The following is a 17,588-nucleotide window of genomic DNA, read 5'->3' as shown; positions in this document are numbered from 1 at the left end:
GTGTCATCAGATTCAGTTCCACTGACAATCAAGAATCTGCGTGTGTCTGACTCTGCTGTGTACTACTGTGCTCTGAGGCCCACAGTGACTGAAACACACTCAACACAAAAACAGAGGAAGTCCTCAATTACATGGCATGCAAATCATCATGATACTGACTTCTGTACCACAACAATAGCATGCATAAAATAAAAAAAAGTTAGAATTTTTAATTATTTAGTGTTGTGCAAAGTAAATTTCATCAACACTGTAAAAAAAAAAAAAAAAGTTGAGCCAACTTAAAATTTTAAGGCAATCAGCTTCAGCAGATTTTTGAGTTTTCTCAACTTGTCATTTTAAGTTTATACAACAAAAATTTGAGAATCTCCCACAAAAATAAGTTGAGCAAACTCAAAAATCTGCTGAAGCTGGTAAAAATCATTTTTTTTTACAGTGCACTCATCACTATAAATTTCAGTTTTACATAAGGTGCCGAAAAATGATCATCATAATCTTCTGTGAACCTGCATACAAATTATATTAGATTTATTCGTCTAAATGTAATGTTTGGTTTTAAAATATGTGCATGCAACAACCTTTTGGCATCAAACTAAAAAAAAGATGAAAGAGGAGGAGTTTGGCACATGCATCTGAGATGATCTTGTTGCATTTGCTCGACTGTCACAAAGCTCAGTCCTGCTGCAGTGACACACACATGTACAATGATACTTCATTCAGTCATTCTGCTCTCTGCCTTGGCATGTAAGTGTATTTGTAAGTGTTTTGCATGCATACTTTTATAATATACATATAATATTTTGTCATCAATAATAAATGAACTTATTTAATTGAAAATGTAAACTAATTACGTCCTTAAATAACATACTACTTTTCTGCTGCTACCAATTAAAATCTTATATAATGACAATGCAACATCAAAATTTAATATAATTAAGTAGTATTGTTCAAACTTTATTGTATGTATACAATTTCAAATCACTATGGTAAATCAATTTTCAAACACTTGCTCTTTTCCAGGGGTGAGTTTTGGAGATGAAATCACAGCAGACAGCACTGAGGAATCTGCTGCTGTGGGTTTAAATGTTACTTTATCCTGCAGTTATTCATCTGCAGACTCACTTCAGTGGTACCGTCAGTATCCCGGATCAGCTCCTCAATTACTTGTGCTTATAATAGAGAGTGTGAAAGAGACTAAGACATCTGATGTAGATCCCAGGTTCTCTACTAAACTCAGAAAAGAAAACCAAGCAACAAAAGAGATCAAACGTGTGGATCTGATGATCTCCTCTGCTGCTGTATCAGACTCTGCTCTGTATTACTGTGCTCTGAGGACCACAGTGACAGGAAACACATCAACACTGTACAAAAACCTGACATAAATCTACCTTCTACTAATCAGACTGGAACACATAAAAAGCAAGAGAATCATTTTCTTAATTTGCATACTCTGACACTGAGAGCATAAGCCTAAGAAAATACATATGTTTAAAAATTAGATTTAATAAATTTGTATAAACCCAACATTTACATGATTTTATGTACTATAAGAGAAAAGTAAATTTTACAATGAAATTGCTAACAGCATTTATGAAAAAAATTATATTAAAAAAAAAATGTGTAGAATTTTATAGATGGTTACTCTACAATAAAATATAGTGCAAGTTTCAAAACTCAAAATATACCCTTCTGAAACGCCTGTATTTAAAATAGAGAGAATTATGAAATCATGATTCATCATCGTCATATGTCATAAAAGAGGTGTGCTCTGAACATCTCATGTCTGTCCATCAAACACAAGACCAATACAGCTGTTAGAGAAAGAAAGACTTTGTTTGCAAAAAGTCAGGGTGGTAAAGGAAGGGGAATCAGTTGCAGGGATAACAGATTTATTGAGTTTCAAACACAAAACAGGAACTAGTCACTGTCTGAGAGGGTAACCAGGTGAGATTCCAGCCAGGTCCGTGGAAGAGAATGTCAGCTCAGCAGGGGGAATCTAGGAAAGGGGTTTCTGAGTGACTGGCAGAGAGCAATGAGACAGATAAGCTCTCCAATGAACAACAGGGCACAGGGAATGGTGAGGGTGGGAGAGTGGTTCCAGGAGAAAGAAGGCAGAAGCCTAGCTGACTTAACTGGGATCTCCTGAGGCTGGTGGACAAGACTGATATTAGCTGAGCAGCTGGATGGATGGAGCTAGAAAGGCAGGGAAGCAGGTAGAGCTGGGCCGCAAGGGAGGCAGGCAGTAGGGAGTCCAGCAGCCAGAGCCAAAGAGTAGTGATGTGACGTTCGACACCGAGGCTTTGAAGCCTGTATCAAAAAAAGGAAGCATCTCTCAGTGAAGCACTGTACCGGAGCTTGATTCATTTTGCCAAAACCACGTGATCTGTGACGTCCGAAGCTTCGTTTTCGCACACAACCAAGTGACTGCTTCGTATTCTGTTTTAAATAACACAAACCATTTGTGCAGTTTGAAGTGTCACTCACTTCTTTGATAAGAATAAATCCTAATACCAATACATTTTTGTACGTGTAGTTTTGTGCATGTTCATTTTGTATTAATTCCCACTTCACAATCACTTCAGCTGACCATTTTGATAAATCTTCTTTTTCTTTTTTTGATCATATATGCATATCATATATTCTTGCCTATTTTTTTCCCACAAATTCACAGACTCATTTATTCATATATCGTGTAAAACAATGACTGGCATGTAAAATACCTATTTATACAGAGTGAATACTTTATTTGCTTTATTTTCATAGCACAAACTCATTTATTATCTGAAACAATCCAAAAATGGCTGGGTTGTCTGGGACACAAAGGCAGCTTTTTCCACCTTTTGAACACAAGATGTCGTTAGTGTGCATCATCTTGAAAAGCTTCAAGTAATGAACCATTTTACGATACAGTTGAGGGGAAGCCTCGGTGTTCCGCAAAGCTTCATTTTTCCATCACTACCAAAGAGGGAGCTGGGGAGCAAATGGGGAAAACCAAAAACAAGAAAAACTAAACTAAAAGGCAGGAGCTCAAAAAACAAGGAACTAGATAGCACAAACCTCTAATCAAAAGAAAAACCCTAAAATCAAAAGCATAAAATAAATGCAAAGAAACTAAGCAAGAACTAGGCTTGAGAACATGCTAACAGTCAACAAGAGCCAGGTTAACTCAACAGAGCATAGATTCAATCTGGCACAGGACAGAAAACAAGAGGGGAATATAAAGGGTGACTAATGATCTAAAACAGGTGTTAACCCTAACAAGATAATAAGGTAACAAGAGGGGCGGGGTAACAATAGACAATAGAGCACATGGCGAACGCAAATACCATCTGACAGCCATTTGCTCCAGACAGACCAGGACACAACAAAAACAAACCCAGATCAGACCGGCGCCTTGACAAAAAGTCTGCAAACTTTTTAAACTAACCTCGATTTGAAACTGCATTTCATGGCCATCATGACCTGTGATCAGGGTAATATGTAAGGACTCATGTACAAACGTTCTTTACCGTAAATGGTTTACTGCTGTTAATGCATTAGTGAATCCAGTGATTAACCATCAACTTCACACCATTCCTGTTTGTAGCGTGGAAACTCTGTTTATCTAAATTGCGATTATTTTATATACAGAAAGCAATCAAAGATTGTTCTAAATGCCATAATCAACATTTTTGAATTTTTTTTAATTTTGGTGGCTGTTACAGTGAAATCGCAGTAAATGTTTTCTGCATGTAATAATCATTTCATATGAAAAGGTGTTTACATTGAATTCTCACAGCAGACACGTCCCTTCCAACAGAGCGTTCAAATCAGAGGGTTAAATTCAGGGCAGACAATGCCCATGTATATGTAAATTATGACTGTTTTTGATGAAAAAATTATAAGCACACCTCACAAAACACATTTATGATCCCTTTAAATTAATGTGACTTTCAAAGTATATTAAGCATGCTAATACTGCATATTACATCAAATCAATACAGAAGTATCCTATAGTTTATGTTTCATGGATTATCATGTGTAACATATTGTGCTGGTACATAACGTGCCACAAGAAGGCAGTGTTCTCAAAGATTCACTAGGAACTGCAGCAATGAACAACGTAATTGAATTTATAGAACTGAATTTGTGGTTCAGAGAGGAGGGACTCAGTGTTCACAGATCTGACATGATCTAATGCGTTTGACAGAGATTGAAATTATTCAGTCTGACTGTTCTCAGAGTGAACACTTGAACAATGGATCTTCATTTAGTTATTCTATTCTATGCCTCGGCAGGTACTAATTTGGTTAATTATTAATTTTTCTGTTTCATTTAAAACATTTCAGTAAGGAGAAATGTTTTCTTTTTCAGCTGCGGTCTTTGGAAATGTCATCAAACCAAACAAAACCGATGTTGTTTATGAGGAGGGTTCAAGTGTTGCATTAGTCTGTAGTCATTCACCTGCAGCTACAGATTATATCCACTGGTACCGTCAGTATGGAAGATCAAAACCTGAATTTCTTGTACTCACCTTCGCTAGTGCAAAAAAAGCTGAGGTGTCTGATTTAGATCCAAGATTCTCTGTTAAAGTTGAAAAAAAGGAACAAATCCATGTGGATCTGGAGATCTCTTCTGCTGCTGTATCAGACTCTGCTCTGTACTACTGTGCTCTGCAGCCCACAGTGACAGGAAACACATCAGCTCTCTACAAAAACCTGTTACAATGAGAGACAAGAGAGAAACACACAGAGAAAAAGACAATGAGAGAGTGGTAACTGACAATTACGGTAATATGTCTGAGAAATAACGAGAACAACTGAATAAATCATAGTTACCTAAATCGGAAAGACAACTAATTTAAACAGTCTATTGGTAAAATTATCAAAATCAAAAGGAAAGTAAGTGAATCTTTGGCAAATAAAGATGAAGAACTTTAAATACCTACATTAAATACTGTAGTTGCCAAATCAATTTAGAATATTCTGTAATTCAGGAATCTGTCAAATGTGACAAATATTAAAACATATCAAATGATTCTCATGTGCAATATATGGGGCAGGGTCATGTACGTGTTCAGTGTTCAGTGGCAGTGTTCACACACATTCATATGGAGATGATGCTATTTTTTACTCTATAATATTTAAAAATAGCTAGACTATTCAATTACCAAATAAATATTCTTTACATTTTCATCAGTTACTATTTACATGCTCATGAGAAATGAGAGGAAATTAGACAGTGAAAAAATGCAAAGACAACAAGCCATGCCTTTATGTTGCAGGAAGTTCATGTGTTCCTGTGTTCCTGTGTGTGTTTGTGACTGATCTGCAGTGACTTACCGAGCCTCAACAGAGAACTGAACTGATCTGATTGAACATGGACAGATGCTTCATACTGATTCTCATTGTGGGAACAGGTACAAATGAAAGTGTATTTACATGAGCACAGTAATATTTTTTTTTGGTAATAAGTGCTGTGAAATATGCTTGCCATATAATTGTGTTAACATTGCTTTCAAAAATCAAAAATCGCTCATTTGTTCTTTTTGTTCACAGATTTGGTGACTGGAGACAACATTAATCCAGATAAAGGGACAGAACAAACCTCTAAAGAAACATACACTGTCAAGCTGAGCTGCTCATATAGTACAAGTAGTGAATATGTTGTGCTTTACTGGTACAGACAGTATCCCAACAGAGAACCACAATTCGTATTATATAAATATGCACGGTCATCAGGTGATTATGAATACACCTCTGATGATCGGTTTCATTCGGTTACATCACAAAAATCCACTGAACTCACTATTACTGATGCACGTCTGTCAGATTCAGCTCTCTATTATTGTGCTCTAAGAGTAGCAGCCCAGTGATACAAAACATGAGACATGTTGTACAAAAACCTGAAGCTCTTTTCACTTTGAACCAGTCTAGTGAAAACCACAATCAAAACCACAATCTATCCAGCTCTGAATGGAATCAAATTTGTGGTCACACCTGTGCGAGTCTGAATTAGGCCTATTATAAAAAACAAAAAAACAAAACAAAAAAACACTAACAATATGTTCAGGATATCACGTTCCATTTCTGCTTTTTTTAATTTCACACAACTTAATTTCTCTCTTACTACATTTTAGTTATTAGAATTTTTCAAGACAATTATATACCAAAACTCATCTATAAAATACACACACACACACAACTCTGTATAGCTATCTTTGTGAGGACATACATTGACACAGTGCAATATCTAGCTACTTACCCTGACCCTAACCTTCAGAACTAAGTGCCTCACCCAAACCCTTACTCTAAAAAACCAAGTCTTGACCCTCAAACAGGCCTTTAAAGGGGTCCCAGAAAGTGAGGACCGGCCAAAATGTCCTCACTTTACAAGACTGTCCTCACGCCGATGGTCTAAAACTCAAACTGGCCCTCACAAAAATAGCTGTACAAGTCTGACATAAGCATTTTTTCATCTTGTTAGAAAATAAATAAAAACAGTCCAGCAGAGGGTGGAGTTTATTCCAGACCAGGTAGGTTTATTCACACTGTTGAGAGTGTGAGACATTGTTCAATTTATTTTTTTATTTTTGTCTCTCTGAAGACATCATATTTCTCTTTACCTGGATAATTATCCAACTTTGCATGGGTAAAAGATATTCATCCAAATCAATATGCTTATTATAAAAGCAAAACAAAAATTCAATAAACAGTTGAAAAACAAATATAAAAAATAAAATCCATTTAAGGCTTTGTGTAGATCTATATATTAAGATTATTAAGATAAGATTATAGTCAAATTATTAAGATATTATTATAGATGTATATATTAATTGATTAACTGAGACTCTTTTCTTTTCCACAGGAACTTCTTTTTCTGATACAATACAACCATTGTCTTCTGAAAAATATGTTGTTGAGGGTAAAAATGTGACTGTCTTGTTACAGCATCAGCACATGCACCGTTAGCTCTCTCCAGTGGTATTGACAGTATATTGGAGCAAAACCAGAGTTCCTACTGAGCCTGATCTTCGCATTTATTTAAAAGCTACAAAAGAAATCAAACATGTGGATCTGATGATCTCCTCTTCTGCTGTATCAGACTCTTTTCTGTACTACTGCGCTCTGAGGCCCACAGTCACAGGAAACACAAGACCACAAAAACTTGACACAGATGAAGGTGTACAACCAATTTCTTGCAATAAATCCACTTGTAATATAAATAGATTATGAGTGTATTGATTTTTTATTTAATATTACTAACACTATTTATTCAAAGTGTACTCTAGGATGTAAATCATTTAAATATTTACATCCTACAGTCAAAGTCACAACACTCAATAAAGAAAACCATGTGGATATGATCATCTGTGCTGCTCTGAAAGCAATAAAGCTAAAATAAAATAAAATAAAATATGCAAAGAAGGAAAGAAACAGTATTTTCTTTTTTTCCTACTTTAAAAATTAAACTTCATTTGTAATGCTTTTGGGTAAACATAAGACTGCGAAATGCACCATATTTCATATTTTAAAGCCTCATTACAGGATCATTAGCTCCTCCTTTTCTATTTAATAATTAACAGATATCTATTTTACATATCTGTTGCTCTTCCTCTTCCATTGTATATAAAATAACAATTAGACAATTAGTCTGGTTGAGATTATATCAATATTCACAATTGCTCTTGGTGAGATTATTTGCTACTCTTCAAAAATTTGGTTTTGTTTGTATATTATGTTGTTTTTTGCTAAGCTGTAAACTGCCGAACAGCATCATCAACAGATAGCAGGAAGTTCCTGAGTGACTGCAGAAACTCAGAGCATCACAATCATCACAACCTACAACACAGAACACAGCATCAACAGAACTGATCTCATTTAATAAACATGGACAGGCACTTAGTACTGATTGCAATCATGTAAAATACACTTTGATGCCAATGCTAAGGAAAACAGTGTAATGCGACTGAATTCAACCCACTTGTGTTTTAAAATGTAAGCAAATATTTATTTTCATGTTTGCAGGTGTGATGGCTGCAGACCAGATTGGGCCAAATGAGGATGCATATATCATCAGTACAGAAGGAGAGTCTGTGACACTGAGCTGCTCATATGATACAACAACGCTAGATATGTTAGACTTTACAGACAGTATCCTAATAAAGAACCTCAGTATTTAATGTGGAAAGATGCTCGTTCATGGAATAGTACTGGGACCCCCTCTGATCCTCGCTTTCAGTCGACTACTGAATCATCCACTGAACTCACTATTACTGGTGTAACTCCGTCAGATTCAGCTCTCTATTATTGTGCTCTAAGAGTTGGAGCCCAGTGATACAAAGTCTATGTGAAGCCATACAAAAGGCATTGTTATTCACAGAAACTAATAAATTATGTGGAAACATCTGCATCTGAGTGTGATAAGAAAAAGTTTCCAAACATGTAAAAAAAACAAACAAAAAAAACATTACATGTCAGCTATTTTATTTATTAATATTAATATAATTATTATGTATTTATTATAGTTTTGTGTGTTATAATTAATATACTGTCACAACCATTATGATACATCTCTTATGATACCGTAATGTGATACCATAATACTGTAAATACTGTAGGACATTACTGTTATAAACTAATGAATATTGTAATTTTGGGGTAAATGGTTTCTAGAATTTGAAGGATCTTTCAAAGAACTCCAATGAATTCATTCAATTTTCATGCACTGTTAACTTTTTAGCCAACAGAAATCTGATGGAACAAATCTAAGTAGATCTAATTATGTCCTATGGTAAGCACATTTTTCACTGTAGATAATTAATTGTTCAAACTCCTAATCTTGTGGTAAAATCACAGAAAGGTACAACATCTTACAACAATTTTGTCACTCAGTATCATTGGAATAAACTTCTAAACTTGAATCAATCGCATGAACCTCAAAACATCACAACAATCAAAAACACCTGAAGATCAGCTCTTCAGTGAACATTAAACTAACACATAAGTGTATGCAGTGAGGACCTGATTATATGATTCAAAATCTATTTTAAATCTGGAACAAAGTATTCACTCTTTGAAACATTTAAAACAGGAAGATTTATGAATCTAATAAAACAGGTCAGGTCACTAATCATATTTGTGACAATGACTGTCTATTATCATAATACTCTGTTTAATTCTGCTCTTACCCTTCTGCTCTATACTATTTTGGTCATATTAAAAATTGCATAATATATCGCAGTTAATATTATTGGTTCATTAATTGTTCATGTTTTGTATTTTTCTTCAAAATCATCTGCTTAATAAAAAATCTATACTTTTCTGCAGTTGCAAAACTTTCCTAACGAATGGCAGAGCAATAACATGAGAAGCGGCAGACGGTATCATCACACAGAAAGCAGGAAGTTCCAGTGTGTTTGAGTGAATCTACAGACTCACAGTAACACAGATCTACAGCTCAGAGCACAGACAACATTAACACACACCTGATCTGACAGTCAACATGGAAAAACACCTGCTTCTGATTTTAATTATGATTTCAGGTACAGTACAACTCTTTATTTTTATTACGGTGGTATTAATTAGATAATTTGAGAAAATTTGTGTAACTTTGTGTAACAAATTATTTTTGTTTATTTGATTTAGGTGTGCTGACTGCAGACCAGATTAGGCCAAATCAAGAAGCTTTTGTCTTAAAGGAAGATCAGACTGTGGCCCTCAGCTGCTCATATACAAGCAGTGGTTCTGCATATTTGTATTGGTACAGACAGTATCCTAGTGGAGAGCTTCTTTATTTAATACATTCTTCACAATCAAGTAGTAGACAAAGTGGAAAGTTTCATTTGACTACATCAGCCACATCAAGTGACCTTAGCATTAACGGTGTAACTCTGTCAGATTCAGCTCTCTATTATTGTGCTCTAAGAGTTGAAGCCCAGTGATACAAAGTCTATGTGAAGCCGTACAAAAACTCAAATTCATTTTTCACTTTGATGTCAAGCCAAATCAAACCCACAATCTAATATTCACACAATATAATTAAACTTGTGGAAACACCTGTGTGTGGTTACTGAGGTAATGAAAAGGAAACAAAATATAGCAGAATAATTCTCTACTTCCTGACATCATCACTCATCATCACTACATCACAACTCTCTTAAAAAGAAAGTTTTCCAGTGAAAGTCCAATTCTTCATACAGTGCAAACTAACATCTCCAGTATGTCCTGATTCCTAATTAAAATTTTTATATTTATACATTAGTTACACTATTTGTGAATTATGTAAGTAATAATTGACGACGGGCCGCTGAATGATTATTTTAGGCTATGTACTTGTCTTTATTTGTATGATTGAAAGCTGTGTAATTAGTATAACTGTACATTATGCCTTAAATGTCCGTTATGTCTGAACTTCATCTAGGCTCAAAGCCGTTTTTAGCAACTGTTTTTCTTTGCGAATACTTTGCTTTAAAAAAAAAAACTAATAAAATATTTATTCTCAAATCAATATTTCATGTAGGCCTACTTACTTGGCAAGTATAATAAGCCCCGGTTTGTATTGGGGTGCTGATAATCCTTTTGGGGTTTATTCTGTGATAACAATCTGGATGTATTTATCCCCTATTTGTTCAACTCAGCAAAAATTTAAACTCACCACAAGGAGGCACAATTTCTCAAATTATATATAAGGCTGAACCTTATGAAGAATCTGAAACTACAAAGAGAAACAGACTATATATACAGTAAGAAGAAAACACTTTGGAAAATTCTGGTAAAATATTCTCCCTTTTTAACTTAGAGCAAAAATGGCAAAGTGGATGATTATTACTTATTTCTTCACAGCTCTTGAGTTTGGTAAGAACATTATTTCATCATTTACACTTTACCATCTGTGTGCGATGATCAGTGTCAGTACATGAATAATGTGTAATTTTTTTCCCAGTGTGCTGGGGACAAGACAAAGTTGAACAACCTTCAAGACAAATGACTGCAAATGAAGCAGCTCAAGTTACTCAACAGTGCAATTACTCTACAAGCAGTTATACTACTAATGCATGTCTTTACTGGTACAAACAACTACCAAACAAATCAGCAACATTCATTCAGAGTGAATTTACAGTTGGTAAAGGAACTACTGAGGATGAATTCAAAGAGAGATTTTTTCAAAGAGAGTGGACTCCACATAAAGAACAGTTCCACTAATGATCAAGCATCTGCTTGTGTCTGACTCTGCTGTGTATACTGTGCTCTGAAGCCCAGAGTGAATGAAACACACTCAACACTCATATAAAAGCTCAGGGAGACACATTACAAGCACTCTTGAAATCTGTGTGCACAGATCTGCATAAAAATCCCATATTTCCACAGAATTGGAATTTTTATTATCCAGAAATTATACTCTAACCCTCTGACCACCTGATTAAACTAAAACTAAACTAAAGGATGGGTTAAAACAATGGGTTAATATTCCTCTCACTTTTGTTGTCTGTTTTCAGTTGTACAGCTGTGCCAACTGAATAACTGTTTTAGTACCAGAAAAAATAAACGGCATACCTAAATTTGTGTGCATAATATGCACATCTAAACAGAGAATCCCTGCTGATAATCTGGTTTATGAATTTTAAGAACTTTAACAAGTTTGAGGAATTAATCCAGGTCAAATTCTGTATATTGAGATCTGAGGATTTATACTATGAGTGAATAAGGAACCACAAGAGGGTACTGTTGTTTGTTAAATGTGAGCCAAAATCATCACAATTAATAGAACCAAGACTTAAACTACTTCAGTCTGTGTGCATTGAATTTATTTAATACACGAGTTTCACAATCTGAGTTGAATTACTGAAATAAACGAACTTTTCCACAACATTCTAATTTATTGAGATGCACCTGTATATGAATAGTGATGTCAGTGTTGACTATGCATGAAACAGATCTGATCTTGTCTCTCAAAGAGCTCTCTGGAAGAGGTGGGGTTTAAAGCACTGATATCTGATGTGATCTTCTTAAACTCAAGTCTGTTAGAGAGAGCAAAAGAAACAATGATTCTCCATTCCGTCATTCTGCTTTCTGCCTTTGCATGTAAGTGTTTTATGATTTGCATCTTTGTATCCATTAATATTTTATTTTGCATTTTATGCAAAGATGTCTAAAATTAATAAAAGCAGTTTCAATTTACTTTAATAATTAGCAGATATTAATAAATTAATTAAAGCAGATTCAATTTACTTTTGCAGATGCAACATATGGAAATGAAATTAAACCAAACAAAACAGAGGTGTTTGCTGATGAGGGTTCAAGTGTTAAATTATCCTGCAGTTATTCATCTGCATACTATCTTCACTGGTATCGTCAGTATCCTGGATCAGCTCCTGAGTTCATTGTGCTCATCTCAGCCAGCGCAAAACAAGCTCAGGAGTCCAATATAGATTCCAGATTTACAGCCAATGTCACCAAAAACACAGAAAACCATGTGGATCTGATGATCTCCTCTGCTGCTGTATCAGACTCTGCTCTGTACTACTGCGCTCTGGAGCCCACAGTGACAGGAAACACAAGAACACTGTACAAAAACCTGACACAACTATAACTATACCTTATACAAATCAGACTGGAGCACATAACAATCAAGAGAATCACATTCACAAACTGTCAACTCAGACACTGAGAACAAAAGCCTGATAAAATACATTCAAAGACCCATGTTTAAAATGAGATATAATAACAATCTCCTTCCATTCTCACTTTCACTCATAAACAGGCGGCCAGAGATGGGTAGTAACGAGTTACATTTACTTCGTTACATTTACTTGAGTAAATTTTTTGGGTAACTAATACTTTTAGAGTATATTTAATAATGGGTACTTTTACTCTTACTCAAGTACATTTTAAGTGAAAAAACGGTACTTTTACTACGTTACTGTGGGCGACGCTCCTCTCGTTACTTTATCTTAATGCAATACAAGTTAAAAATCCTTCAATTTATTCCAAACGCGCCGTCTACTTTTTTTCTGGGCGATGATCGATGCCCGTACGTGAATGATTCATTCTTTTGAGTCAATTCTGTTCGAAGGCTTGATCAAACCAGTTGGCAAACCAGTGAATTGGTTCGCGAATCAATTTGAATGATTCGTTCAGTTCCCTGCAGCACGAGCTGAGTCGTCTGAAGCGGGTCTCACTCAGAGTTGTAGAAGAGCGCTGAAGATGTGGCTTTGGATCTGCAGTCAGTTGAAAGCAAATCTGCAAAGGCTATGGTTTGCTAGCTATGAAGATCTTTATTAGACGAGCACCGCGTGTGCTGACGGTTCCACAGATATAGATTTGATTACAGTACACGATACCACTATGACATTACCAGTTCGTTATACGTGTACCTTACACATTAAATACAATGTATAATTTATTCATTAAATAAGCTGTCACGGAGTATAAAATAAACACCCGCCAAACCCGCGTTAGTTCCAGGAGGAATGCCTAGACACAATTAATATTGATATTTTCACAATATTTACGCTTGCAGAAATAAAGGCTTAATTGTTTACATTTTGCAGAACAGACGGAAGAAGATCCGTCAATGTGCATTTGTTCCGTTATGCTCAGATGTTCTGTAGCGGTCATGTGAGGAGTTTTCACTCTTCTCCGTGTCAGAGGTTATATACATATATACATTTATTATATATAATTAATATACTTTAAAATATAATTTAATTTAATTCAGTGATGCAAATCTGAATTTTTATCAGCTGTTACTCCAGTTTTCGTCGTACGATCCTTCAGAAATCACTCAAATATATTGATTTATCACCAGTGTTGCTGAAAAAAAAAACAGCATATGCTGGTTAGGTACGTTTTGAAGCTCGGATGCTGGTTTATGCTGGTCCTTTGCTGGTTTAAGATGGTCCTTAGCTGGTCATGTGCTGGTCTTAAGCTGGTCGGACCAGCATAAACCAGCAAAGGACCATCTTAAATCAGCTCAAACCAGCATCCATGCTTCAAAACATATACCTTACCAGGTTCATGCTGGTTTTTTCAACAGGGAACAGTTTTGCTGCTTAATATTTTTTGGAACCCGCAACATTTTGTTCAGGATTCTTTTATGAATAGAAAGCTAAAAAAGAACAGCATTGATAATCAATCAGGCTGATTAAAAATTCTGATTTGCATCACTGAAATAAATTACATTAAAAAAAACATTAAAAGTATTTTGAACGCCAGTGTGTATATATATGTATAAATTTTATCTAAATATCTATATATCTACATAAAAATAGACTATATTCAGTATATGATCCAAAGTAACTAGTAACTAACTACTTGAGTAGTTTTTTTATGCGATACTTTTTTACTCTTACTCAAGTAACTATTCAGGCTATTACTTTTACTTTTACTTGAGTAAATATTTCTTCAAGTACTTTTACTTTTACTTGAGTACAGTTTTTGGGTACTCTACCCACCTCTGCAGGCGGCACTACTACAGACTGTTCCTGTCATATATTATGTTGCACAGCAAAGTAAACATGTATTGTAAGAGAAGATGATGAGCTGATGTGCATACCAAAATGATCCTCAATAAATTACAAGCAGCAGTTATGTTAGACTATCCCTGCGTTCCATTCGGAAGGGCTCATCCCTATGCCCTAATCCCTTCAATGGGTTTACCCTCCGGAATGAGAGCTTTGAAGGGTTGAAGGGTGTAGGGGACCAAACAACTGTTTCTTGAAGTGTCCTTCTGCGTCATCATCCCGTGCCCACACGGAGGCGCTGTCATCATGCAAAGAATCTGCGCAAAGGATCATGGGAGCCCGAAGTGTCCATCAGTTCCGAAGGGCCCTTTGAAGTGGCCAGTTTTGAGCACTTCGGTTTGGAACAACCCTTCAATATGGCGGCCATGATTGTTGTCACTCAGGAGTGCCCTTCGGAGGGCGATATATCCCGTTTGGAACGCACTGAATGTCTGTTGAATTTAAAATGAATCTGTTAGAAATACATAAATACAGCACTGGGGGGCAGCATCCCTCAAAAGTACCATCAACAGTGTGTCATGTGAGGATTTAGACCTTGAAGACTTGAAATATGAAGAAAAGAGAATCACAGAGGAAACAGAGAACTACAGTAAAGACAGAGAGACACGTTCATTAGAGCACACGTGAAAACATTAATCTCTACAATGAAAAAACTTATGATTATTATGCTTTTCATCTCAGCACAGGACTCTGGTAAGAAAGTCACCATTTATCACACTTTACAGATAATGTTTTAGTTACTTAATGCATGCAAATTATAAATAGTTAAATCTATTTTTCAGTGTGCTGGGGGCAAAACAGAGTTGATCAGCCTTTAGGAGAAATGACTGCAAATATAGGAGATACAGTTACTCTACAGTGCAATTATTCTGCCACAACTACAAATGCATATCTCTTCTGGTACAAACAGCTACCAAACAGATCACCAACATTCATTCTGAGTGAATTTACAGTTGGTAAAGGAACTACTGAGGATGAATTTAAAGACAGATTTTCTGCAACAATGAACTCCACATCAAGAACAGTTCCACTGATGATCAAGAATCTGCGTGTGTCTGACTCTGCTGTGTACTACTGTGCTCTGAGGCCCACAGTGACTGAAACACACTCAACACTCGCACAAAAACATAGCTACGTATATATAGAAATAGATAATAACTTTTGTGCAAGACTCTCTCTGCAGTCAGTTAGTGGTATAATAACAGAAAAAAAATACAACATCTTACAGCAACTTTCACACTCAATGTACTTGGATGAACTTCTAAACTCAAATCGCATTAACCTCAAAGCATCACAACAATCAAAAACATTTGGAGATCAGCTCTTCAGTGAACATTTTAATGCATACTGTACCTGAATGCAGTGGGGACCTGAATTTGGGATAAAAATGTAATTTAAATTTGGAAATAAAAAAGTAGTTACAATTTGAAACATTTAAAACAAGATTTATTGAGATTTTTGAGTTCTCTCAACTTGTTTTTGTAGGAGATTTTTGAGTTTTCTCAACTTTTTGTTGTATAAACAGAAAACAAGTTGAGAAAACTCAAAAATCTGCTGGTTGCATTAAACTTTTAAGTTTTCTCAACTTTTGAATTTTTACAGTGTTGTGACATTGTCCTTTAAATATGATCATTTTACATACTTCTTTTCTGTTTAATTCTGCTTTTACATTTCTGCTTTAGATCAATACTATTTTTGTTGTGTTAAAAAAAAAAAACTCTCTTGCAGTTGAAAAAGCTTTCCTCTAAGCAAACACAGAGCAAAAACGGTAGATCAGTAGATGTATCATCACAGAAAGCAGGAAGTTCCAGTGTGTTTGAGTGAATCTACAGACTCACAGTAACACAGATCTACAGCTCAGAGCACAGACAACATTAACACACACCTGATCTGACACACTCTCAGAAATAAAGGTACAAAAGCTGTCACTGGGGTTTTCAAAAGGTACACTTTTGTACCTATTAGGTTCAAATATGTACACTTTAAGTACTAATATGTACCTTTAAGGTACCAGAATGGACCCTTTAGGTACAAACATGTATCTTTTGAAAAGGTACCGCCCCAGTGACAGCTTTTGTACCTTTATTTCTGAGAGTGTAGACAACATGGAAAAACATCTGCTTCTGATTTTAATTCTGACTAAACATAACATTATCATTATATCTCCTCTGCAAAGTAAAGCCTGTTGTATGATGTCTGCCTGGATCTCTTCATAAAGTCTTCATAACGATTTAATTGACTGATTGCTGGTTTCATAAAAAAAGGCAGTTGTATTTGCAATATTATTTAGTTTATTTGTTTATTACTATTTTGGTCATATGTGCTTATTGTTGAAGGTTTGGTGGCTGGAGACAACATTAATCCAGATAAAGGGACAGAAAAAAACTCTTAAGAAATAGAAACTGTCAAGTTGAGCTGCTCATAATAAAATATGTGATCACACCTGTGTGAGTCTGAATTAGGCATGTTATAAAACTTTAAAAAAAAAAAAAGGAAAAGAAAAGAAAAATAACAATATGTACAGGATATCACATTTCATTGTTACTTCAGTGCAACACACAACTTAATTTCAACCTTCTCCTACCTTCTAATTAATATATTTTAATAATCATTTTTTCTTCATTTATTCAAGACAGTTATATGTAGGTCAGTATTAAAACGCATCTATAAAATATTCTGCATTGGTAGTATAAAATAATTTAGTAAAACAATATAATTTGAAAAACAGCACAGATTGCATCCAGTTCAAATCTGGTTCAAAAGATAAGACAATTACATGTATTTTTTTAATTAAATATTTCTAATATGACACATTTTTATTACCTAGTTTACATAATTCCACTATTCATCTTAACCATTAGCCTCAGCAACTCATGAACCTCAGCAAATGCAAAACCACATGCGCTTGATACATTCTTATGTGGATATTAAAAATAAATTACTTTTTTTTTTTTTTTTAATAACATTAAATATAAACACATCCACACATTCAATTTCTGACATGAGCATGTTTTATTTCCTATTTTTAGAAAATAAAAACACTCCAGTAGTAGGTGGAGTTTATTCACACTGTTGAGAGTGTAAGACA

General features: G+C 35.0%; 1 long non-coding RNA gene and 1 gene segment (V, D, J or C); one reads left to right on the top strand and one right to left on the bottom strand.

Moving 5' to 3' along the window:
* The first annotated feature begins 701 nt into the window (after positions 1–701).
* Positions 702–1,379, top strand: LOC131528459 (T cell receptor alpha variable 12-2-like). The segment is given in 2 exon segments: positions 702–741; positions 1,018–1,379. Coding segments are annotated over 2 exon segments (402 nt in total).
* A 502-nt stretch (positions 1,380–1,881) lies between these two features.
* Positions 1,882–10,550, bottom strand: LOC131527538 (uncharacterized). The gene is made up of 3 exons (XR_009267675.1): positions 10,508–10,550; positions 4,511–4,694; positions 1,882–2,304 (listed from the first exon to the last, which is right to left on the bottom strand). It is a non-coding gene; the product is annotated as an uncharacterized LOC131527538 (long non-coding RNA).
* Between the last annotated feature and the right edge of the window lie 7,038 nt (positions 10,551–17,588).

Source organism: Onychostoma macrolepis, chromosome 02 (genome assembly GCF_012432095.1).
Source record: "Onychostoma macrolepis isolate SWU-2019 chromosome 02, ASM1243209v1, whole genome shotgun sequence".
Lineage (NCBI taxonomy): Eukaryota > Metazoa > Chordata > Actinopteri > Cypriniformes > Cyprinidae > Onychostoma > Onychostoma macrolepis.
This window is presented reverse-complemented; position numbering and strand designations above follow the sequence as displayed.